The 27,204-nt window shown below is 43.4% G+C and overlaps 1 protein-coding gene across 1 annotated transcript in view; it reads left to right on the forward strand.

The window, feature by feature from the left end:
* The window catches only part of LOC106635848 (uncharacterized), a 148,337-nt gene that overhangs the window by 85,970 nt on the left and 35,163 nt on the right, over positions 1-27,204 (forward strand). Inside the window, exon 2 of the mRNA XM_089592059.1 lies at positions 19,331-19,407. Coding sequence (XP_089448185.1) covers positions 19,331-19,407 — 77 coding nt within the window. The remainder of the gene's footprint in view (positions 1-19,330; positions 19,408-27,204) is intronic.

Consider the following 27,204-nt stretch of genomic DNA (forward strand, 5'->3'; position numbering starts at 1 on the left):
CTGGCTGTGACGCTAGAAATTCCGCTCGTCTGTGTCTGTTCCCTTTGTCTTTCTCTCTTTCTCTCTCTGTATCCTCCTCTAAAGATAAATGTTAAGTGACCTCGATTTCCAGACTCACGTACCCGCGTTTTTTTGTTATTCCTCTGCCGAGTGGAATTTGCTCATTTTTTCCATTAACCTGTCAAACCGACCCCATGTATGGTATCTCTTTTAATTAAAAAAAAAAAAAAAGAAATTGCCCCCCCTCCCTTCCTCTGCTTGTTCATTTTTAATTGGTATTCTTGGCGTGGCAATTTTTTCAATTGGAGAAAACACGGATGCCTGTACAAGCATCGGGAGAAACAAAGTACACACAGACGTACAAATTGCGATGGGAATAACAATGACAAACTAAAAATACAGCTTTAACGAAGTGGCGGATCATTGTTTTTTTTTTTTTTTTTGTCGCTGGGATACGTATACATCAAAGTGAAGTCGTACGGCAAATCCATACAGGCCATTCGAGCGGTGCACCTTTCGAAACTCCATCCCCCAGCAGTAAGTTATCTCTATTTATACATCTTAATTGCAGCATCGGGGCGAGCTTTCTCCCGACGGCCCGTAAGTTTTAATTAATGGAATACGAGCTAATTCTCACCGGCGATCCCCAGTCGTAATCGTCACCCAGAGCGAATTTATTCCCTTACTCCGACAACACGCGAACGGAGCGTAGGCTCGCGATTCTTATGCCCGATTACAATTTTTAAGTCGTCTCCTCTACCGCCTCTGCCTGCACACACACACACACACACACACACACTCACACACACACATATATATAGGTACTTACTTGCATACATACATATACAGATGGATAGACAGAGGTAGGGCTCTCACTTGGCAGAGCCATACCCACGCGCTGCTTCTGCTCCCGGAGATTGTTTTAAATGCGACGATCCGGCCCGTTTTCAAGACCAATTAAAACTTTCCTCTTCACGGCCTCCGACCCTCTTAGCCATCTGCTCTCTCTATATCTCTCAATGTTTCTTCTTTTTTTCTCTTCCCCCCCCTCCTCCTCCTCTTCTTCTTTATCGCGTTTTCTCATTCCCTCGCTTGCATATGGACACGAGCCGCCAGCCCATGTATATATACACGGTGGGCTCTCTTTGCTCGCGCTCGGCCTCCCCTTTTCAACTTCCCCCCCCCCCGCTTCTTATCTGCAACACGTAATGCACTTTCTCTCTCGTTTCTCGGGGAGGTTAAATGAAAAATTCCTCCCAAATTGATTGCGCAAAGTTGCTCACGCGGTAGCGGCTTGTGCATGAAAATAAGATGAAAACAATTTCTAGGGGGGAGGGTGGGGGTGGAAAAAGAAGGGCCGTCTAATGACTTTTTAATTAAATACCAGGGTTTTGGTGAATGAAGTTTCTTTTTTCTTTTTTTTTTTTTTTTTTTTTTTTTTTTTTTTTTTTTTTTACTTCTTTGGCAATCTTTTTTGCACGGTTATAGGTACGAGCCCTGCTTTAACGCGCTCCCACTGCGACAAGGTGTAAAGTTTGCCACGTCAGAGGTAAGAACACAAAATAAACCCCAGGCCACACAAAAAATTAAGCCAAACGCGAAAAGTCAAGGGTGGAGGGGGCAAAATTGCTCGTCGCCTCATTTACCCTCTTCACTCGCATCTCTCTCTCTCTCTCTCTCTCTCGTTTTCACCGCCACGCGCGCACACACACACACACACAAATTTAACCTGCCGCGGGTACAGCTCGACGTGCTCGTTCGAGCATGGCCGACCGCGCGTGTACGTGCATGCACGAGCGCTCGGGGGAAGGAGTTACTCCTTGAGAGAAAGGGAACGGGGTAAAGTAGGTGGGCGAGCCTAGCGCGCTTATAGCGGAGAGATGTTTGTCACATTACCGCTAGCTGGGTGTACACGTTCCATGCTCGAGCGCCGCTAAGCCAAAGTTACGAGACGATGCCGGTGTGTAAACTTTCAAGACGCGCCCTCCCATCCCTTGCGCTGACTACTCTTCTTCTCTCTCTCTCTCTTTTTTTTTTTTTTTTTTTTTCTCCCCTCACTGTCCCCAGTTTGCGCGCCGGTGCATCCCTTCTCATTAACGAGGGCTCGCTTTGGTCGGACGCAGTAATTATATCACCCGCCCGCTGTCCTCGTGACGAATGCGCGTGCATTTAAAAGAAGGAGGGGGAGGAAAAAAAGGGTTACGAGGATTGAAAGGATCCGTGGCGACGTTTTAATGAGATAAACGATGCCGGCGCTCCGCTGATGATTCCGGGGATATATACCGCGAATGCCGAGGAAGTTCAAAGCGATGAATTCGGAATGTCCTCGTCGAGGTGGAGAGAGAGGCTTCTTGTGGGCTGGCGTTTTTTCCTACAATTTTTAGATGAATTTCGATTAGAGAATGGATCCTTCGTTTCATTAGTTTGAAAAACGGCGTTTCCTGTGCTCCACGTGCGTGTCCCCTTAAAAATTCGATACATCCCCTTCCAAGGACACCAACACGTTGTTATTGAACAAGCTGTCGATCAAGCTCTGGGCAATACATTCAAGTCGACTCTGAATCCCGAAAAGCCAGAATTCCAGCGTCTCGTCAGCTCCGCGATACATCAGAGCCGCGTGGACCCACTGCCCTTTTTCGGTGGTCCGAATAATGACAAGCCGAAAGGGCAGCTAATCGATCGGCCGAGCTTTCAGGACAACGTCCGCAATGTCCAATCAGTTGCACGCTGGACCGGAATTCGCCCGACGACAAACATCCGGGGAATGTTCACTGAGACCCTTTTTTTATCTCAAGATTGAGTTTTGGTTAGTCTCGGTGACCTATTTTTTGTTACTGCAGATAAATAATCTTTTGCCCATCGGCGGCGTTCCATATAGCTGGATCCGCACGATAAAACACCGATCATTTAGATCACTCAGTCCAATTTTGTTCTTCTTTTTTTTTTTTTTTTTAGAAGTAAATCAGGTCACACCGAAGGTGGGACCATTAAATATTCAGCACACAGAGGGACGGTCAATATTTAACTGAGAGGAAAATTCATGACAAGAGTTCTATACGTCGCCGTTGTATTTTTAGTTTTCGTCAATACTCGATGAGCCACCGATGTCGAGCGGGTTTCCAGCTCTTGAATCAAAAGTATACTGTTTCGCGCCGCAAGCAAAGAAATATATAGCAAAGTTGGGCTGAGGTATACAGGGCATTTTCCAAATAACAGTCCAACGAGTAGACAAGTTCAGAGAGCCATCGATCTTTTGCCTCCTACTCGATCGAGGAGCAGACGTTACGGATAATTCAAACTTGGGGAGTGCCGATACGTCATTTCTTTGGCGTCAAACGCTGCATGTGGCCGAGCTCGGAAAAAAATACCATTAATTACACCCGTCGGCTATAGTTTTCAGGAAAGACCAAGTCTCGCGTCGGTTACTCCTTGCCGATTGATACACGCGGCCGTTTCGCCCCCCGATGTTGATTTATCGCCGATATTTGCCGATCGCAGTCGTACGTGAGCTGGCGTATTCCAGTTGTTATTTCCAAAAGTTTGAAAACCATCACGAGTCCAACTTTCCTTCCGTCGACAAACCAGGCGATAAACAATTCTTCCCGCCGTGACCTACAAGAAGCAATTCGTCGGCAGCACCCGATGGACTCGTTAGCCGATGCCGAGGTGTGTTAATTAGCCGACAAACACAGAGGCACAATAACCACCCAAGCAAATACCGCGAGAACTCCAACTCAGCGCTTTGCGATCCTCGGGTCCGTGGATGCCTGCGTCGTTCCTCCTCCTCCTCCGCAAAAACCACCTTATCCAACTTTAATTTCACCACCGCGCTCAGCGATAGGAATAAAAAAAAATGCGGGCTAACAGGAGGGGGGAAGGTCAAACCGAAATGTCTCTGGCTCTGACGAGTGTCTTTAAGTACTTTACGGTAAACTGCTCTCTCTCTCTCTCTCTCTAGCAAGAAGAGGAGAGACGAGGTGCATTTTAACTCTTGTTTTTAGATTTTTAGCGAGCCGAGTGTTTTATGATTCGTTTCCGAGCAAACGGACTCGACAAATGGCCATGCGTCGTAAAAAAAAAAAAAAAAAAAATCTCACCCCAATTGAGGGGAAATCGGCGGGAGGACAAGGTACGAGCTGTATACCTGTACGTACAAACCAACAGTGGGGACGACAAAAGCAGGACATCGATAACTCAGCTAATAAACATCCCCCTACCCCCCGTTCATTCCGTTGTTGTATCGGTCTTGACTTTCCGAGCATAAACACGCGAGTGGTACGACCCTCCACGTCGGCTTCGATCACCATTGACTTTATGTTACCTTCCTCTCCTCCTTCCAACTTTACCGTGGGGTGAGCGGGTGTTCCGATGACGAGGATTTGTTTTTTTTTTTTTTTTTCTTTTTTTTTTTCCCACCAATGGTAGTACACATAGAAGCTCATGCTTATGGTAGTCCCGAAATTGGTTTGGGAGTACGTTTGCTTTCAGCCACCGGTAGAGGAAATATACACCCAACAGTCCGAGCGAGAGACGCAGCAGCGACATGATTTATGCCCGCTCCGGTCAAATTGCCCGTCGAATTGCCTGACCCCCCCTACTTCGCCCACTTTTGTTTTCTTTCTTTTCTTTTATATCACTTGCCCTCGTTTCCTCTCGGGGGTCGTCATCTGAGACGAATCGAGAGTTGTGGGTTATACGGTTCGCACCAAGAGTCACCGGCTCCGGACCGTTAATACGAGTTAACACGTGGGATGTTAAAAACACTGGGTTTTCTCCTATTACTAAGAAATCGTCCTTTTCTTTTTTCTTTTTTTCAGTTGTATGATTTTTGGGATAAATGGAAAAATATTTACACGAAAATCAGTACTGAAATGCATTAGATTGTGATTTTTTGACGCAGGTCGAGACGAATCTATAGTCAAAGCATTGAAGAAAAATGAATTGTCAAAAACTGTGTCATACGTGCATTATTTATTCCACCTTATTCTCACTCCATCGCGCACACGGTCGTTAATGAAAAATTTCATCGTGTCGTCAATCTTCTCTGAAGTACCGAAAAAAAAAAGGAAAAAGGCAAAAACCAAGAAAAATAACATTATGAGCTCGAAAAAAGGGATGCGAATAATTAAAATAGCGCATGCTCTATGGAAAAAAAAAAAAAAAAAAAAAACAAAAACAAAATAGGATGGAGGGTAGGTACAAATTTTTATCTCTTTCCTTCTGCCACGCTATGGTGCACGCTGCAAAGTGTACGTCTCTCCGGGGAGTACACTCGGAATTTGGTATGAAGGATGAGAGCGAGCGCCGATTTTGCGCCTTTAATATCCATTTTAAATATTCATGAGATCACGGGAGGACTGGCGCTGTTATGCTATACATATATACAGGAACAGAGAGAGAGAGAGAAAAGGTTCATGGGGGAGGGTTTTAGTCCAAAAATGGGGGAGAGAAGTCGAAAGGTCGACGAGGAGGAGTAGTACAGCTTGCAGAATTTTTGTTTTATCAGGGCTTGGAGCGAAAATCGAGCAAAGCCTGTGAAAAATTTTCCATGCCCTCGGCTCGATTGGGTATTCGATTTTAATGTGAAGAGTGGTTTTTCGTTCCCTACTAAATTTTTGCTCTTTTATTTTGAATTCGTTGTATTTTTTTTTTTTTTTTTTTTTTTCTTGCATGATAAATTTTGGCTTTGGACATGAATATGATCAATAAAAAGCAAAGATTATAACTCTTTTTGAGAAAACTAAAGTCAAAACAGTATTTGCGAAAGCACGATTCATTTACTCTGTTTAACTGAAACAGTGAAACGCTAATGGTTCACTGCCCATATTTACTGGGTAAAACGGTTTTAATAAGTCACCAAAGAAAAAGCAAAAAATGATAATTTAATCACTGAAAATTCACTGTCAAATCAGAAAATAATAATTTTACTGATGCAGCTGTAAAAAAAACCTTTCTAACAGGTGGTAAATGTTTTACTGAAAATTATATGAACTTTAAAATGTCAATTTTCATTGAATAAATGTTTGAAAACAATCTGTGTACGTATTTAATAAAATATTTTTTAAGTTTTTCTTGTCTTTAAAATTATGTAAACTGTTGAGTATCGAGTTTCATCGAACGATTGTATAAAAATAACACACATGCATACATTAATATATTTTCAAGTACAATAATACGTAGATGGAAAATATATTTAAATTAAAAAATATTTTAGTTACTTTTTTACGTACATTTAGGGCGTACACGATAGCTCAAATTTTTTTCACTCAATACTAAAATATTTCCCAACACGTGAGGTATTGTAAGAATCCTTTAAGCAAGTCGTGCGAAGACAATATTTTCGTAACTCGCGCTACGCACTCGTTTGACCAAGCGATCCTAGCCAGTCGTGCGAACCTATCACCACTCGTGCGTGAATTCGAATTTTCCACAGTTGTTACGTAAATAACTGTGATTTTTTACTCTACACGTAAACCAATGTAATTAATTCAATGTACAGTATCGAAAGAAACGCAAGTCAAACTGATGATTAAAAGATTAGTCGAGTCCCTTCGTTCCACCTGCTAAATCTAGCCTCTCAGCAAGAAGCATTAGACGCTAATGCACCTTGACCTTTTGGTGTAAGCCTCGACCGCCAATCACTTTACGGGAGAAATCAATTTCACAATGCAATTAGTTGCGGCTGCGAAGGCTTTGAAGCTTGGGTTATATCTGCAGGGCTGCCTGTTTGCCTGTACTTGCCTGCCTTTAGCTCTCTCCATCAAGTAAACAGATTGTGCACACAAAAATAATTGACTTCCCGACCCGCAACTAATCAACCCCTTCCCCGCCACTTGTTATTTAATTAATGGTAACGACGACCCACTGTTATTATTATTATTATTTTTTTTTTTTTTTCATAATACATACTACTTGCAAAATTGAGGGAAGAATAAACAATTACTGCAAATTAATTAATTTATGGTCATGTACCAGTTTTCAACCCCTTTTCAAAGAGACGGAGACTCGGGTCAATTTTCATGTTTTTCGTAAAAAGGGTGAAAACAGCAACGTTTCGGTTACGCGGTATCGCAAGACTCCATTCGCCAAGAGAAACCTGTCGAAAGAAAAAGGGTCGCGCAATGTGTATCGAGAACACAGCCTCGTGTAACGCGTGGAGTCGAGGAGCGCCACGTAGGCACACACGTGTCCCCGGGGCGTGACGATCGTGCCCTGCCAAAGTCAACAAATCAGATTGCGCTCGAGAGGCTGCCAAACTCGATCATCGGTCGGACTCGACACCGGCTCTATACGTACACCACCCGCGTAATGGCATCCCCCTTCCACCCCTATCGAAAATAAGTAGTTATCAACCAGAAGAGGCAAAGAAAAAAAAATGCATCTCGCGAAGGTACTCGTTATATTCGAATTCAGGGCACATCTCGTGTGTCGGAAGGACAAAAGCCAAGTTCCAAAACACGCGACCGCGTATCGGCACGACACGTGCATAAGGAGCTCCGAAATAAAGAAACCAAAGCATCCCAGTCGTAAATCAACCCTCGGACCAGCCCCACGAGTGGTAGCAACAAAATCCACTGAAAGCGCATCCTTCTGTTCCAGCGTTACAGGGTTGCCCTTATAACCCCGTGCTCGCGTATGGACCTCGCGTATACAAAACGAAGGTGATGCCTGGACGCGACGGGCTCCTCCCCAAACTTTTTCCGGTTTCTCGCGAGGACCAGCCCCGTAAATCACCCTTAAATCTCGAAAGCGGGACAAACGCGCAACACGGCTTTTCTCCGTTTCTTCCGTCCCTCCGGTACGGCGGGACACATCCGATCGATCCGCCCCGTCCATTAACGCGCCGAGCCAATCATGCCCCGATGGAAGCGCACTCCATTATGGATCTCCTTTCGTGTACACGGGAAGCAAGACGACTCATTTTCGCGTCTCAAAGTTGATGCTTGAACGAAGGAAAGAAAAAGAAAGAGGGAGAGCAGCCTCGCTGATTGAGAATTATGCTCGGGGAGGGGTAGACGAGGCTGGATTTGCGCGGTCTAGGGAAAAAGAGGCGGCGGGGCGGGGGGGTAATGGAAAGTGAATTATAAACGATTCGTTGCATCATGGACGTCTCCACCAGTTAACTTCAAAGCAACTTCCAAGTGGCTTTTTCCCCCTCATACCCCTTGCGGAGTTAAGCCGCCAGTCTCTGGAGTACACGAGCGGGGGGAGAGAGCAGAGTTGCGCCGAGATTTTATCGCTTGCCCATTTTTCATTAGCCTGCTCGTGTGTGCCTTCGGACTCTGGCTGCTCGAGGCTTGTTCGTTTGCTTCCTTTTTTTTATTTCCATATGCGTACAGAGCCTTTTGTGAATAGTAACGATAACGGATGGGGATGAGGCTGCATGTTGTGTAACCTGGTTCAATAATAATTACTTTTATCGAAAAAAAAAAAAAAAAAAATTCACAGGCATTAACGGGGAGGGATGTCGAGAAAGCCCACTGTTTTGCGGCGGGAGAAAATTCGGGGAGAAATGGTAATGGAAAAGTCGCGAGCTTTTTGCCGCGATCAACCAACGTACGGGGGCATATACGGTGGAAGCGAAAGGTATACGCATGGATGTGTGTAGGTACATGTGTGCTATAACTAACCGAGCTTGTGGCTTTTCGCGTACAGGCGTTGGATAAACGCGACGATGAATGGGCGAGAATCGGACGGGCACGTGCTGGCGTGGTTTTTGCCGTGACATTATTGCCCCGGAGATTATCAGCCGCTGCTCGGTCGTGAGTTTGATCTGTGATTATTCATGCGCGGGAAGGAAAATTCCTCCTGTATTTCGGGGTAGTCGTATCGTCGCTATAGTATTGTAAAATATACTTTGAGAGGTACAATTTTTTTTCCCTTTCATGAAACATCAAGCTAGAAATACTTGTTGGTTAATACTACCTCGAGTACTGTTTACTCAACGAAATTATTTTCGGTGAAAACAGTTGAAAAGTGAAAAAACCACAGTAGTCCTTCGATCACTGTGAAATATATATATATATTATTTCTTTGGGCAATGCACAGAAGAAAAAAAAGTTCTTCCAGTGAAAACATGAAACACTTTGTCAACTGTATCCACTTCTCTGATGGTAGCACCGAGCAGGTATGTACGAATATAGCATTAAAAATGCGAGAGACAAACGTATAAAATGTTAATTACACCCGTTCATTCATCGCTAAAAGTATACCGAGGCAACAACAACAACAACAGTTAATGAATGTCGAGAGCAGCGAACTACGAGGGTGTGTATCATGCAGCGATAATTTTGAAAACTCGCATGCTAATTTGCCCACCGTGGAGTCGAAAACGGGCACCCCGAGCCCGTTAAATAAAGCAAATTACTATCTATTATTTCATAATTAAGTCCGGAGGTGGGGGTGAGGGGGCCGCGAGCGAATTCCGCACGAAATATAATCCGGCCGGAATTCTGCGGACGAGCTATTCGAAACAGCGCACCTGCGTGCCCGCCCCTATGAAATTAGAGTTAATCTCTCGCCAAGAAATTTTCAGGACTCGCTTTGGCAGGGCCCGCGTACGCGTAAATATTCCGATAATTTAATAACCGATCCGAAAAGGACGATGGAAGAAAAAAGGGGTTGGGCGGAAAAGAGCATAAGCCCCCGGTGTGGTTAATGAATTTTCGAGGGGGATGCGGCTCGTTTGGAATTTTTTTACGCGCTGTAAAATCTGTGCTAAAAGGAAAGAAAAAGAAAAAAAGAGGGGCAAGACCAGATTGGGTGGAGCGAGCTTTTTTTCATAAAAGTTCGATGGCGCGAGGCGAGGTGCAGAGGAACTACCTGAGATTTCGCGAGTCTCATGAAACACTCTTATCAAAAAATAACAGTTTTTCGAGCAGGTAACTTTCCTACTCGAACTAAGAGCAGCGTTTAATTAAACCTAATTGTAGTTTTTTTTTTTTTTTTTCTTTTTTTTGCGTATCTATACGTAAGACTATTTGATTCAACTAACAAAATGTTTCGCTTACAACTTTCGATTGGATCCCTTGGGAATGTATTTTCGCGCTTTCGCCAAGTGCAAGCCAAGTACGGATTACCCGAAAAACAAGCATGTCCTGCAGCGGTTGCTGTCCATACTCCCCCGCGATTTTCCTCGCAGCCATCCGAGAGTTCCGAAAAACAGAGCAATCGACCATCACCCAAGAGGGAGCCCGTAAAAAACTCTCGTAGCGCGGCGTCTCGTTTCCCGGTCGCGCGGAAGGAAGAAAACGAGCTGCGATTGCAAATAAGACGCCGGCAGGGGCGTAAAAGTCGACGCGATTGAACCTCTCAATTTCTTTTCGCGCGTTAAAACAGACGGCTCCTCCCCCGGCCCCGAGATTCCGATTCTCCAAGAATTTTTCCTGCGGCATACCGTGAACTCGTTATTCCCCCCCACCTGCCGCGCTCACCTGATCGATCTTTCACGTGCCACCGGCCGAGAGGAAGAATTAGCCCCTTTGAATTAAAAAATCCCGAGTCGTCGTCGTCGTCCATCCTCCTGAAAAGAGCTGAAGAGACGCGATTACGGATTCCTTGCTCGTCCTTTCTCCCGAATTGGCCGTAAAGGTGTCGACGAGGAGTCGGTTCGAGCGGAATTAATCGAAACACCGGCGCTACTCTCGCCCCAGACGATACCTTATTTTTTTATCATCATTATTTCTTCTTCCCTCTCGTCGCACCTGTTAGGGCGCGCACAACAATTATACACCCGTAATAATATACGTGCACGGATCGCCGGTTCATCTAATTAGTCTCGCTGCTCTTACGGAAGGACGAGTTTGGCATTCGTTGAAGTATCCTTTATTGTTAATACTGGGCTGCTCGCGTCGCCACTTTTAAACGTTACCTCGCAGTTTTGAGTAATTATTTAATTCGAAGAGGAAAGTTCTCGGGGCAATTAAAAGGATCCATGCACGTTTCGCGCGCCACGAGTTTCTTCATCCCCGATAGCAACGCTCGTTGTCAATTGCGATTATTGCAACAGATTTAATTGGCTTTCGCTGGACGTAATTTTTATTCTCCAGCGATTGTGGATAGCGAGATAAGGAACGGAGCTCCTGTAACTTTGGGGATCAGCATGAATCTGTAATTCTCACGCGGGAAAAGAACGAGCTTCGCAGGGGCTCCCTGATTATTTACGCAGTACACAGCGCGGGGGCCCCTCAAACAAATCCCAATTTCAAGCTCCAAGAGACCACGGAATAAGTAGAGGAAGGAAAAAAAAGGACTTGGTTGCAGGAGTTGAGGAGAAGGAGGGATAGAAGATTCGCTACAGTCCACACTAGAAGAGGAAAAAAAAAAAAAAAAAAAAAAAAAAAACGAAAACAGACCCCCATAGAATCGATCCTACATTCCTTTCATGCGGAGTCACGTACGCGAGTTCGTGGCGAAAAAGGACTTTGCGCGCGAAGAAACGGAGACTTTGCGGCTCCTGCAGCTTTTTAGGTTCAAGGTGCTGGGGAAAAAAAAAAAAAAAAAAAAAAATTATAAGCACCACCCGGTGAAAGCGAACGTAACAAAATTGTGTGCCCACGCGTGTTTTTTCGCCGTACAAACACACAAACGTGCTTGATTTGTGCTTCTGATCCCTTCGTTAATTTCGCACGTTTGCTCTGAGCTCCGATGGTACATAGAAACACGCGCCTCGAAGAGAAACAAGTGATCAACGATGCCGATCCGCCCGCTTGCCAATAAAATCCCGTAAATAATGTCGCAAAAGTTCGCAGTAACTGTAAGTCACACGGCACCGATTAAAAGCGAAATGACGAAGGGAAAGAAAGTCACCGTGCATGGGCAGAAGAGCAGAAATCCTAATCTAGCGAAACACGTACATGTACCCATACTGTATACCCAGACAGGAAGACGAAGGTAATACCACACAAGGGAGGGGATGGGGGGGAGAGTGCGTCGTTTGACGGAAAGCGAGGGGTAGTAGCCGTATCAGCACGGAGGGAGGTCGCGGTTGCCACGGCGACGCTTTCGGAGGAAAGACGGAAGTGATCCCGAGCGACACAGGCCCTCTGGCTCTCGGTACGCAACAGCGACCTTTCCAAATGTGGGTGTATATATACATACCTAGTGCACAGGCAAAGGCACCCAGAGGAAACTCCTATTACTGACCGTTTCGTCCGCGTGTACGCGGCTCCTTCCCTCGCGCGCCAGTGGCGTCGAAAGCAATTTAAATTCCACCGATAAATCAAAGCCTTGGATGATTCTTTTCCACCTCTTAAACGGACGAGCGATGTTCACCCGCAGCTCGAAAAGATCGCGAATACCGGAGCGTCCACTTGGCCGTACGTGATTTGGCACACGTTCATGCATAAGCGCGCGCATATGGCAGTACTTATCGGCGCGAGCAGCGAGGAGAAGCGCAACGCGAAGGAATTAATATTTCACTGGCGCAAAGAGAGCTCGGCGATACTCTGCCACGGGGAGATGTGGCGAATTTTCTTCGCTTTGAAGCGGCTCCGATGAATTAACAAGAGCCCCGAGTACACACCATCGGAAGAGAGAGTGGCGTTATTCTCTTTGCGCAACGGTAACAATTATCCCTCCGGCAGTAAGATCAAGTAGGGGAGGGGGGTGAAGTGTGCAAGGAGGAAGGAAAAAAAAAGAAATTGCGTAACACGAGCGCGCGCGCGCGCATTAATCCGTACTTTGGAGAAAGGTGGGTAAGGTACGTGTACGCGTGTATGGTGCCGGGAAATGCAAAATGCGCGTACAAGCGCGTGTCGAACGAGCTTGCATTAAACATGTGCGTGCAATTACCGGGGAGCCATACAGACGTTGCGCTCCAGTTACTCTCTCCCTCTCTCTGCAGTACCCAAATACGTATACATACATTGCCGGGCTTGTGTCTCCTCCTACTCGCACTGTGTTGCACTGTGCGTGTGCGTTTTAGGTGAAGGGGAGGGGTGGATCAAAAGGAGGATCGGAAGCTCGGGGCTGTGTAGGATTTTTATGGAGTCGAGTGCGAGTAGTTCCGCGAGGGAAGAAGCTCGATGCTATTGTTGGGGGCTGTGAGGCTGAAACGTTGTTTTACAAGTACCTTTGGGGGGGAATTGCTTTTTTATTTCTTTTCGTTTTTCCTCTGCGTGTGCCGTTGGCGTAAAAAAATTGGCTGATCGCGTGCGTACCTATACGGTTAAAAAGTATACAATAAACGACAAATAAAATCAAAAATCGATGGGAATAAAGTCGAAATCAATTTCAGATGGGGCAGTCGATAGCCGTGAAGTGTCAACTTCCTGCTGGGGGGAGATAATTAATTAGGCCGTCACAACGCGGCGGTGTCGGCTGTCCCGCGCTGCACAGGGTGACTCGTCGTCCCTGCACGTTACGCGTGTATATATGTACGTGTGTGCACGCGCGCTCCTTTTCGTCTCTATTGACTTGTCTGGAGGGCGTGTCATTAGGGGAGCACGAGCGAAATGTCCTATTCAGCATGACGCGACTGCACTTGAAATCGATAAACCCTCGCCCGCTATGGTAGACACACGTGTGGGTATACGGATACGGTAATGTCTTTCTCTCTCTCCGGATTCCCTCGTGCGCTTGAACTCGTCGAGAATTCAATTGTGTTTGCGTTCGCGAATGATCGTGTCAAGTGAGAGATAAAGAATCATGGCAAACGAATTATTCGATGGATAATTTTTTTTTTTTTTTTTTCCTTTGATACAAAAAGTTTGAGAGGAAATTAAAACGTCACGGGTAATCTAGATTAATCGAGGCGTGTCGGGGCTAATGTCATTTTTAAACTGTAATCTCGTAATCGCTGGGTCTTGTCGTTCTCAACATTAATTTTAATTAGAATAAATAAGATCTGCCGTCATTCATCATCGTCGTCGCGTTTTCTCCCTATTTTTTTTTTTTTTTTTTTTTTCACCGTCCATTTTTTAATAACCATATCTCAGAGATGGATATCAGAAAAAAAAATAAAAAAATAAAAAGATGCCTTGTAGGTAGTAACGAAGAAAAGTCACTGCCTGCAGGAGAGCGATAAAAACGGTATAAGAAGGTTCAACGCTAAATTTACCCCGGTTACGCGAAATCGCGAGAAATTGATTTCCACAGAGAGAGACTCGCTTCTCAATTTGCTGTCATTAAAGGGGGTCAGAGGTACGAGAAGGATAAGGGAAGAGTCAAATTGGATCAAGCGATGCCGGCCAGACGATATATATGAACTGCTGGCGACGTTATCCCGTTTCCGCACTCTCTCTCTCTCTCTCTCTCTCTGTGTATGTGTGTGTGTGTGTATGCGCGCGCGATCTTTTTTTATTTTTCTTGCTTCGGACCGTCTGTATTTGTACTACGGCGACATCGACGACGCAGTTCCCCTATTTTCTCTCATGTGTGCCTCGCTTCTTTTCCTCCCGACTTTACTTTTCTTAACCGAGACTCCCTCCAGACTTCTTCTTCTTCTTTTTTTTTTTTTTTTTTTTTCATCCAACGTAGAGGGTTGATTTGCTTTTTCTTTTCTGCGCTCGACGAGGTTCTCCGCGTGTACTCAGCGTGTTTTCGTTTGATTAGAGATGGGGAGCTTAGATTTTTGCCGCTTTGATATCGCTCGTTTCAGCTAAAGGCTTCCACTTACTTTTTGTAAGATGAGCAAGAAAATAACGGGTAACTTTAACTGGTCTCGTGATACGACGATTTTAAGAGTCCGTTTGATCTGGGGAAAAAGGTGAAAAAGTCGCGATCGTGGCAATCAAGCAAAAGCTGCGCAGTACCTTTTTTTTCCGTGTCATCTACGGTTTTTGATACTCGATGGTGCTCGGTTTTTACAAAGTGTCAATTTTTTCAAAATAGTAATAGGTACTCTCTTTATTGATGAGTAAGTAGTACATTGGTAATCAATCTGTCAAACATAAAAAAAAAAAATTATTAATACTTACACTTTTGTTTTCAATTCTCGATCTCTATCGATAAGTAGACTAGGTCAACGTTTCGTCAGACATCTTTCGTGCACACTTAAGTCACTCTCGTCACCTATTTAAAAAGTAAAAATTACCAGTAATAAGAAAGAAATACGGATCAATGATTAGTTAGACATGTTACGTATGAAATTAATTATTAATTATACATGTAGAACATCACTTGTTATCAGGTCCCTTAAAAGTCAATGAATGGACTGAGTAAACATTTCGTCAACCGTCGTTGTCATCTATCGTTTCAAAAATTTATTTTTAATCTGGCCTTGACAGACTTATCCTTCGAAGTTCATAAGAAAGTAGACGATATCAATGATTCTTCAGGTACTGTCATCTTTTATGTTGAAAAAAATACGTAATTAATAAGTAAATAGTAAAAGTTAATAACAATTTAAGTGCGCAACATTTTATTTTTCTGATGGTATGAATGAATGTTTTTTTTTGTTATTTCTAGATTGCATAAGTATACATGGACTAGATCAGTGTTTTATTATCCATGCTTTGTTTAATTGAAAAAAAGATAGTTTTTCACAAAACATTAATCTTCAGAAAAGTGAACTTGAAATCAATAAGAAAGTAGTAGAGATCAATGATTGGTTATCCCTACGGTATCAAATGTTGGTAATTGTATTATCAAATGTCAAAAAAAAAACTCAAAACGTAAACATCTTTATAACTTTTTGTTTGTTTGAATTCCGTAATAAGGAGAGTAGGTCAATGTTTGGTCAGCCGTAGATGTAGTTTGTACTCTTTACGAAACGTTCGCCTTTGTAAAATAATAATACTTTTTACTTATAACGATTAGTCAGACGCACTGCATTCCACAGTAGGTGCCTACTCAGCCCATAATTGTGCCCTATGGCCTCCTGTGTTTTCCAATTATCTTGCAATAAAGTATCTAACGTTATCGGTTTTTTCGATAGAGGCACATAATAGTGCCGAATTCACTTGGTCATTCGTACATTAAACTGCTAGTTGGTTCACTTTACAAATGACACTTAAAATTATTTACTAATGCATCAAAAAATAGAATCCCTTTTTCCATAACAAAAACTAAATCTTTGAGATAAAAAATTTACGTCTACCTTCGTGCTGCGCTTTACACTACAACGAACAAACAAACAATATAAATATCTACGTTGATAAATGGAATTGGATCCCTCCAATTCTTTTTATTTACTTATTTTCTCCCCCAAGAGAGCCAATCATTTGTCATCAGAAAAAGGGAATCTTCTTTCAACTCAGTCACGCTAAAGATGCTTCATCTCGAACAAAGCAAACGCATCTCTACAAATGTTTCTCAGAATCTACTCTAAACATCATTTTCCCCCCCTTGGATCGCTTCCTTATTCTTCCCCGCGAGAGCAACACAATAACACTCATTGTTTCATCATTAAGTAAAAGCCAAAGACCGCTCCTTGCGAATCAATAGAAGTCGGATGCTCCAGACTGTGATCAGCACGCTCGTTTTCTTTTCCCCTTCTCTAACGCGCTCCTATAGCTATTTATTCCTATTGTTTCTACGGTTTGATCTTTGCTGGTGTGTATAAGTGTACACGATGAATAAGAAAGTTTATAAAAACGACTTTTTTTAATGCTTTTATTGATCACGTGTTTCCTCAAAAGTATTGCGTGCCACGGTAAGACAATGAACGATGTCATGAAAAATGTTAAAACAAGAATCCCCGTGTCATTACGAACGCCCCTAAGATCAAACTTTAATTATCCGTGCCTGCCTGCCTGCCAGTCGCATTTCAGTAAAACGTAAAATTTAATACAGTCGTGTGTAGTACCGTAAACACAAATCAATTGTTTTACCTTGAAATAAATCGGTCAACAGTATTTATCCGCCAAACAAACGATCAAACGGATAAGTATGATAAAAAGGCACAAAGATCCGCCGTAAGGTAACGACATATCAGCGAGAGGAAACGCATCACCCGAGCACCGATTCCAAATTTGCATGGTCAAACATTAGTCAGTTTCCCGAGAAGAGCACTCTACGTCCACATACCATACCGCACATACGCGCACACGCGCGAGCCCTTATCGCTCTCAAACTCCGTCGTTCTCTCTCTCTCGTATACCCATATACGCTTCCATCCCGAGAGCCGTACACCTCTGCTTCCACTGCTGCCACCGTTGGTCCATACTCACAATTACATCAATCCGTGCCGGATTCACTTTATTACAATGGCACCGGCAATAATAAATCTACCCCCCCCCAACCCTTACCTCTAGCGCATACACACACGCGCGCATTATAACTCTCACCCCCGCGGAGCTACCTTATCTGCACAACAATGTACGACAACTATTACTCGTCAACTCTGCTCGTTCCGGACACACGCACCCACCCTCTCGTATAAGCGCAGCTATGCAGTAGCATCGGATAAGGGCGATTGTATGAGCAAACGAGGGATGGGCGCCAACGGGTGGAGGAGGAGGAGAAAATAACGCCGCTACGTCACGAGGAAACAAGCGCCGTTCAAATCAGCCGCATAATAGAGCATCAAGGCTCCTCTCTCTCTCTCTCTCTCTCTCTCTCTCTCTCTCTCTCTCTCTCTCTATCGTTTATCAAACGAGCCTTGCATTAGATTGAGGCGACACTGCCCTGTCCACCTGTATAGGTGTACACGCGGATGTACATATACACACACCCCATCTCCCGGGGCTGGCTTTTACACTGGTAACCATATCGCCGTCCAATCAGTTATGTCGTTTCGAGGATTTGTATACCATAGGATCGCTAAAAATTACTGTCTCGGGAAACTTGTTTTGAGAGCTTGAAAACACGCCCGTGAGAGGAACAATGAAATTTTTGAGCGACATCCGTGTCTTTCAACACGTTTGGGTCACACGTTGAATTAATAGCCACCATCATAGTGATGAAAGCTGTACCGTACGAATAAGTCGTGGGCCTTATCGCAGCGTCGTGAAAAAGTGACTCTGCGGTGATGGTATTAGCCGCAGGCAACAATTGGGGAAGCGGTAGGTCGGCCGGTGCCACGAGAGAGGATCGCCTCGACTGGTCCACTTGCTGCACGTTCGGTTGAAAACTTCTTCGCATAGGGGCTCTCGTTAACCAGCACGCTAATTAGATCTACGTTCCTCCTTCTTGCGTTAAGGGGAAGAGAGAGAGAAAGTCTCGAATTCAGGCGAGAATCAGTGAATCTCCGAGCAGAGGAATTGGTTGATTGAGTGCATTTGGACGCGAAAGCGCTGTCGTTTTGTTATGGGAAGGTCTTGAATGACTTGACAAATACAAGTAAAACATAGTTTCCTCCACTAAAGTATAACGGATGCACTTAAATACTTACCCTGACTATGCTCATCTTGCCCAAAGCGATGAAAATGTTGTGTTATAAAAATTTCAGGTGGATCGCATGTGTAAGAAGCCGATCCGAAACTTCTCAAGACTTCTAATGATGACGGAGTTTTTTAGTCATTACAGTACAATATTTACAACTAACATGTAAACCCCGTAATTGCTTGAATAACGAGTAAAGGCCCAATTTTGCGCTCATAGTTGCAAACAATAAATTTATGAATTATCTCTTCAGCTAATTTCAAACAAGCATGAAAAAAGGCCCTCTTCATAAATTACCAATAGATTTAAGCATGTGGTACTGTATGACAACGTATAAAATACGTATGTATCAATTTCGCACATATATAAATATACGCAAGTAGCAACGTTGTACTTGCCAAACTCTGCATTGTAGCTCGTGTGTATAGCGACTCGCAGACAGAAGGAATCACTGTTATACTCCCCAACACTGTAAAAATAAAAGCGTATACGAGCTAATAAAAAAAAAAAAAAAAAAAAAATCCTCATACCCGTATAGTTGAGCACCCGTATTATTCTTATACTTGTACGTACGTAAGGATGATTTTTTTTTTTTCTCGGAAGTGCACGCGCTCGAGCTCGCGCAACGATGCTTATGGCTGATATGTATCGCGGGAATCGATTGCATTGATCATCGAGGTGGAAAAAAAACGTCGGCATGCTTTCGGCTTTCTTTCTCTTCCTCTCGCGTGGCTGGATACTGGATAATGGAAAATATGTACTTTGGACATCGAGATGATGATGGTCCACCTTCGTCCGTGTATCCTTTGTTTTTTTTTTTTTTTTTTTTTTTACTTTTTTCGATATCCTCTTCAGATTCGTACCTTTTTTTTCTTCAATATTGGCCTAATATACGTTTTTCGGTTCAATGCTTTTAATTTCGAACTCCCTCTTTGAGAGTAATCATAGCTTTTCAAAGTATGTAGGGTTAATAGTAACTCATCCGACTATATGAATTGCTGATGTTTACCTATAATGTACCTATGTGGAGTACAAAAATTAAGAAAATAAACTGTTTTGTTTACAGATCGAAGATGAAGTGGCTACTATCGCTGGCGTGCTTTTTACTACCGCACTTGTGTATCTTCGGTGCACCCAATTCTCGTGAGTATTGTAACATGTAATCTTTTGTTTTAACGTACCAAACGATACGTGTAACGTCTCTATTTTATTTGCATAATATAATGAATGAAGTTTAGCTGACTGAATGACGTGTAGCCTCCGTTGGCAATACTGAATTTTAAAAATTGAAAAAAAAGCCAACTCGAGTATTGTCATTTCAATACGTAACTGGTCACATAACACAAAATATTTTCAACGCATACGTACCCTGGGGAACTCCATCGTTTCAGCGTTAAACAACAAAAACAGGAAAAACCCTTTCAAGCAAATTCAATCTCCGTGTATGTGATAAACTGTAAAAGAGAGAGAGAGAGAGAGGGAGAAGGAAGAGCCAAGAAAAAGCCTTTACTTCGTTTTGGCCCGTCTATGGTGGGAAGCAGCAGTGCCAGACACAGGAAAAAGCAGCAGCAGCAGCAGCATCTATCTCCTTTCTCCAACGACTGGTATTTTTCTTCTGACATATTGAGAATAAACTCGTAAAAACGTACGCTCTCCTCCTCCTTTTGGCTGCATCTACCGCGTGTTTTCTACATTTCGTGTATGTGCGTTGGCCCCTTTCTTCCAGTGAGCTAGCGCGATGTATTGCTTTTAGCTCCAGTTAATCTTATTGTACTGTACAGTCGTACGGGAAAAGAAAAAGGACGGCGAGAAAGTCGGACGGAGCTCTTAGTGTCGAAAAAAGCACACCCCCTGCCCGCCTGCCGTTGGACCTTTGAAGGTGAACTTTGACAATTTCACATGTGTGTGTGTGTGTTTTTCTTTCGATAATACACCTACGCTTTCATTCGAAGATCTAAGAGCTTGGATAGGTCTCTATAGATATTTTCGGAAACTCCTTACGTCTTTGCAGATTTTCTCAAGACATTGACTGGCTGTCGATGATTCCAAGAAAAATTTTTCAAATCGTCTTCATCAAACATTGATTCCATAAAAAATAACCACTAAGTAGTAGAGGTCAATGATTGACGACACCTAAAATATTTTTGTTAGTAATTTCATTATCAAAAAGATCAAACGCAATGCCTTGGACGTGAACTTCTTTAAAATTTCCTGATCTCACAAAAGTAGACTATGTCAATGTTTCGTCAGACTTGGTGTCATTTATCGTGTTAAAAAAATAATGATTGGTCATCCTCATGGTATTTATGATTAGCAACTGTATTATCAAACGTTAAAAGCAATTCTCAGGAAATTAAATTCAGAATTTTCTGATTACATAAAAAAGTAGAATAGGTCAGTGTTTAGTCAGACGTAAGTGTCATTTTTTGTGTTGGAAAAAAATCGTTTTTTAAACGGTTCTCACAAAAAGTCAATCTTTAAAAAATCGAAACTAGTGATCATAGGTAAGTAGTAGAGATCAATGATTGGTCATCCCTACGGTATTAAATGTTGGTAATTGTACTTACAAATTTAAAAAAAAAAACTCAAAACGTAAACATCTTTATAACTTATTATTTCTTCGAATTTCGTAATAAGGAGAGTAGGTCAATGTATGGTCAGCCGTGGGTGTAATCTTTCGTGTTGGAAAAAAGTTGGTATTTCGATGAAACGTTAACCTTTGTAAAACAGTAACACTCGTTATTTATAAAAAAAATAGTAGTTCAAGTCAACGATTAGTCGGACGCACTGTATTCAGCATTAATTCATTATGAGATCAGAAAGATTTTGATGTAAAGAAATATTTAGAATTCATTGGGCGAGTAATCTGGAAAAAAGCCCATCTATAGGTATATCACGTAGTAAAAGGTATCCGAAAATCTCATCAAGTAGGTAATCACGTATAAAGCAGATACTGCGATTCAAAGTGTGCATCTACTGAACTGTGCACACATACGGATGCGTAGCGCGCGAGAAAACGCTCCGATCGAGGATTAAAGCCTCTCGCATTCATCGGAATCGACGGTCTAGCGTGAATACGTGTCCCGAGAGAGCACAGAGAGCTAAAGAGCATACACATAGATACACAAAGCGGGTGAAAGAGGGGGAGGGGCAAAGTTAATCAAAGTTTAAGCAAACGAGGGCGCACGACCCTGGGTAATTAGCGAGGACCGTCCGAGTGGATTCGGGCCGAACTTTTCCGTGAGAGATGGTACACGAGTGTCCGGCTGGTTCCTCCTGTAGGCGCCACTCGAAGGGAAATCGTCGATTTCTGCATACGTGCGACGAGACGTTGCGCATTTTGTTTGGATTGAGGTCCAAAGTTGGCTCATGCATTTCTCACACGAATGTACATTTAATGTACGCTAAAAGAATACGTTTAAAGTATTAAGTTGATGTAAAATTACAAAACATTTTGTGTAAAACCTTAGCTGCTTATGTAAGAATTAAATCCAAAAGCTGTACGTCCCATTTTCTTCATAATTCCCACTTTTTAGTGACAATATCAAAGAGATCCACGTACGAATACTAAACAAAATCCACCCGAGGCCGGTGCATCAACGTGTCAGAGCATACAAACGATCAATCAGCAGAACAGCACGTAAACTGGGTGAATTCTCTAATGGCCGTAAATAATAATTCGATAGGGCAATGATTAATAACGCAAACGCGCCGGGGCATGACAATAAGTCCCTCGGGATGGTCGAGGCCATTTGGTGGAAATCGAATCGCCGATGCTGTTATTCGTGATGTCGTTTCAATGCTCTTCCCTTAGCTAGTGTACTGGCCCTCTGCTGGTTGATCCCCGCAGATCGGGGATATGCTCATCTGATTAAAACTCATTGGAAAGCGATACGTTCATTTTTATTTTACAAACAAAGTATGGGATGGGAGTACGAAATCCATACGCGTTGCACATATATGTGTATACATGTTTTCGATAACGGCACTATATTGCTTCTAATCCAACGCAACTACGGCCATTAGTTTCGCGTAAATCATGTATACGTACCCGTACATCGTATTCCCATTCAACTGTTAATTATTCAGTCGCACAAGCATACACATCGACACTTACGCTACTGAAGTATCCGGTCCACGTCGAGTTTATCAAATATTGGAATATGGATCCGGTTGGATGTACGTACATGTTTCATCCAATGCGCAATAACATACGGCAAAACGAGCGTGTTTAATGACGAGTAGATTACTCGTTCGGTATAATTGCGCGGGTATCGTCTAATTAAATTTCCGTATGATCTTATTCCCTCCGGAATCCATGAAGGGATTTCTGCTTCGAAAGAAAAAAAAAAAAAAAAACTGGACGGAGAAATCGATACAGTCCTCTCTCCAACTATATTTCGAGGTATAATTAAATCGGCACACCGGATTAAATACCCGGTTCGATCCGAGGGCCAGTGCTCGAGGGTGTAAATACTCCGCCGCGGCTTAATTGAAGAAAACTCAGGTACATCTCAAATAAACGAATTTCTCGTTGATTACCCGCTCGAAAGCGAGTGTCGGTCTACTTTCGTTGAGTCGTTTCATTTTTAGCAGCTTATACACTAGATCGTAGAGAATAAGTTGGAAAACCTGAGTGGGGAACTGATACTTTGGACGAACAACCGGAGCTCGACAGCTTAGCCAAAGAAACGATGGTCTTGACTGTGCACTTACTCCAGTGGCCCAAGATCCTCAGCCTCTACTCTTATAGTTTTTTGTTGTTGTTTAAAATCCCTTGAAACTCCGAGCACATATTTCTTGGCGAGTAACAAAAAGCAAATTCTTCCCTTAAGTATCATACACTTTCTCTCTCGGTGCTTTACCATTCCCCCCCCCCCCTTTATCAGCATCTCGCACACGTACGGAGGGAGCCAGAGGGGGCACGCGCGCGTGATCGAGTCAGCTTGAATATTATGCACACATGCTGAAAGCCCAGATCGTACCTACTCCCGACGCCAACAATATTCAGAGAGAGAGAGAGACAAGTCTTGGTAAGGAGATAATACGCGCGCACGTAGGTGTGCTTTCAGACCAAGAGAAATTGGAGCTCGTCGCACCGAAATGTACTCGAGTCGTCTTTGTGTTTGTGCCTATTAATACTGAATTATATCATTTGGCTGGTTGTAAGGAGCGAAGTGCTCCCGCGTGCAGGTTACCATCGTGCGGTGAACGCTGCTGGCGCTGACATTTTGAAATTACCGGGCCTATGACGCTCGTAAGGGTTATACGGGTAACCTACTTGGCTGCTTCGAGTCTGCGTGTCTTTTCCAACAATACACCAAGTACACGTATATTTCCGGGTAAGAGCTTTGTTTCTCGGTGTATCCTTGCACGTGCTGTTTTTGAATTGCCTTTGACGTGTATATTATATCAAGTTTATTGCGATACAAATTCAATTCCGTTACATTATTTTAATAATTATGATGAAAGCTCCGTTGCTGAATTCCGAGTCATCGAAATCAAATCCAAGATAAAACAGGGAGGACTTTGTTGCTATTTTATACGTGGCTTCCCGTCATCTCGAATAAAAATAATGTATCACATCTTACCACTTTTTTTCTCATTACTATACTTTCCATCAGTTAATGTCCCGTGCCGAAGCACATCATAGTTATGCAAAAGCCACGAAAACACGTAAAAAGGATCAACGCCACAAGATCAAAGGCAAGGGATCAGTCTTTCCTGGAACAAGATCATATCCAAAAATACTCGTGTAGCTGCTACTCCAGTGGAACAAAAAAAAATGGCTCGTCGTGGCTTTGACTTGATTTACAAATCTGGTCGTGGCCAGATTGATGCCGTAAAAACCTACACTTGCTTGCCTAATTTTCGCGATTTTTTCGCACCTCTCAAGATTTTGTAGACGAGGTCAAGACAACCACGGACCGATTAGTTTATAACGCGCCGAGGAAAAATTCAGCACGAGGCAGGCGTGACGTAGCAAAAATCCCTTCGGAAATCCTTGCGCGGGAATTGCGACAATCCTCTGAGGGCAGGGGGAGGGCTGCTGTTGGTATTGGTAGGGTGTAAAACCTCACGTGCTCTGGATTTCGAATGCCTTGGGCTTAGCCACTCCAGACTCGAGATGAGGGAGAAATGCACTTGCACGAGTGTCGCATGGAAATTCCAAAGAGTAACACGTAAAATGGTGGGAGTTTGACTGTTATTTTTTTTATCAACCGATTTCGCTCTCAATACAGATTATACTGTTTACCATTTGAATCCTTATGATTCAGCTAGATCATTCTTATACTAAAAAAAATCAAGTTTTCATTCATCGAAATGGTCAAACAAATAAACGAGGTGTATAACTCCGCCATAACTCCCTCACTGCTACGGAAAATCATTCCTCATCATCAATTGAAATGAAAGAAACATCACGTGATAAACAAATTCATGGGAGCCTTTAGTACGAGCAACGATCTATAGTTTATTTTATTCCAATAAAAATTTCCTAGAAAATTCAAACGCCGTACTCGCGCGTAAATCACAAATAACACAAATCTCTCTCGCTCGCATCCCCGAGCTTCCGCCCCGAAACACCCGCGCACCCATGCGCCCACTTTGAAGTTTTCGCATAAATAAAATACCGCAGCAGCGTGCAACGTTTCCCATTTCCATTCGATTTTCACGTACCCCGGCCGCCGCTCGTAAATAATTTTCGGACGATTCCGTAATGGTCCGCGGCAGTCGAACCACGATCTCGCTCCTTCTCCCCTCTACTTTCTCGTTCCTGCCGCAATAGAGTCCGCTTCTCTCGTCCATCACGCATACACCTCCTTCGCGAAACCACTTTTGTGAAATTATTTTCCATTCTCCGCGCGCTTATGCGCACGTTGAGAAAAAAAAAAAACATATCCTGCCCCCGCTTCTTTTTCCGACAGCTCGTGTGTCATGCGAAATTCACGAGAGCTTGGTTTTTTGATTCTTCACCGGCAACACCAACAACAGCGTGAAATATGCTTCGCACTAAAAATTGAATACCTTCCTTCTTCGGCATAGCAAGGATCGCAAGGAAAATTTTGACGAGCCAAGAGGTCAACGAGCAGCCGAGTACATATATACATGTATATACCCACAGCCCCATCCATCTGAATATTCATCATCGCCGCCTCGACGGTAACCGTTGCGCGTCTACATATTTATCAGTCAAAACCCACCCGCGTCGCCTATACAACATCCTCGGGTGGTAATCTCGAAAATTTCACATCGTCGCCACTGCACACCGCTATCGCTACTTCCTATATCTCAGCTCTCGTGCAATAAAGGCAATGGCATTTTTGTGCCGCGCGAAAAGCACACCTGCGCGTTACACACTTTTTGTGCATGTCTCGGCGTGAAAGAAGACGCGCGGTACTGTCGACAACTTTGAAGGATGTCTCGCTTTCTTGGGTGTACCTTTTTTTTCTTTCTCTCTAATGTGTGAGTGTGAATCCTAGTGGTGATCATTTTAAAACCACCCCCGCGTCCTTTCCATTCGTACGTTTTATTGAATTGGATTTTTGGAATATAGCTGTGCGTGGTGGGGGACCTGAAATATTAGCTTAAAATATTTCCCGTCAAAGCACCTGCATCCACTAAAGTGAAATTTAATTTTCATCATCGGTATTCACAACGTGGCGATGTTTGTACATTAATATCACCTTAACGTGCCGAATGTTCACTATTAAACTTCAATGCTCACGTATTTTTAACAAACAAAAAAAAAAGACCTTCTTTGAGCTGGCATCGGATGGGAAATTATTATTCATAAACTCTCGACGCTTTTTTCATGCAAAAGTGAATAACAAAAAATACCGGGGGGGGGGAGCGTACCAACAGCGACAGAGAGACGCGGTGCTTCATGAATATTTATAAATTGGTAAAATACATTAAAATTTTCTTTCCCCCCCTTTTTTTTTTTTTTTTTTTTTTGTTTCAATAAACGCGGCAAACGGAGGGTTTATATATCGGGACACACTTCAAAGGGTGCACGCGCTGGGGAACGAAATTTAAATACCATTGCTCATAAATATAAACGAGCGAAAGCACAAGTAATTGCGCATACTGAATGCGATCGATGCGAGCATGTTACGTACCTCTGCTTGCCGCGGAAGGAGACACGCGCGCACAAAAGAGTTTATTTTTTCCAACACGACCAACGTGGACCCTATAAAAGCATGAAATGAAAAAAAAAAAAGGCGGGGAAGGAGAAAAATCAGTTTTATTACCTGGATCGCTCGCGCGCCCAGTAAGAGTCTCTCGGCCAAGAGCGAATGACGGTCCTGCGAGAGGAAGAGGATGGAGATGGGCTGTGTATAGGCAGCTCGGAGGAGAGCAGCCGAGACTACTAAATTAAGGACCACTCCATGGATCCTCGGGCTACAGTACTGGCCCTTGACCCTACTATACTCTCCTCCCTTTTCGTCGATCTAGGGTCGTTCTTCATCGGCTCCTCGTGGACGGCGATTCCTCATTACGTCACCATGGTTGAATACACGTACAACGTATCTTGGATCCTATTAGCTCGAATTGATGCGCCGTGAGGAATTTGCGTACAGTCGCGTAGCTTGGGTGTACCTATGACGGATCGGCGCACATTGGTCGTTAGCTCGGACTGATTAAATTTTAATTTTTAATCGATCCGATGATGATCGATTTGGTGCCGCTATAGGCTCCTAAAACCATTTGAGTGACAATATTTATCAAACAGTGACCAGTTTCTTCATCGAAAAGCTCATAAAGAATAGAATTAGCCAGTTGATATGATAAGACGAAGCTACATGGCCGAAGAAAAGCTCTTATTATGAGTCGACTCAAAGTATAGAGGTTACAACTGATGGCCCGGCAAACGCGGAAAAAACGGTCCTAATGAATATTTCAGGGTCTTTTGCCCTGCTTCACTCCAACTCGACGGCT

Source organism: Copidosoma floridanum, unplaced genomic scaffold (genome assembly GCF_036245765.1).
Source record: "Copidosoma floridanum isolate Cflo_tuat_1 unplaced genomic scaffold, Cflo_Japanese_pri ptg000014l, whole genome shotgun sequence".
Lineage (NCBI taxonomy): Eukaryota > Metazoa > Arthropoda > Insecta > Hymenoptera > Encyrtidae > Copidosoma > Copidosoma floridanum.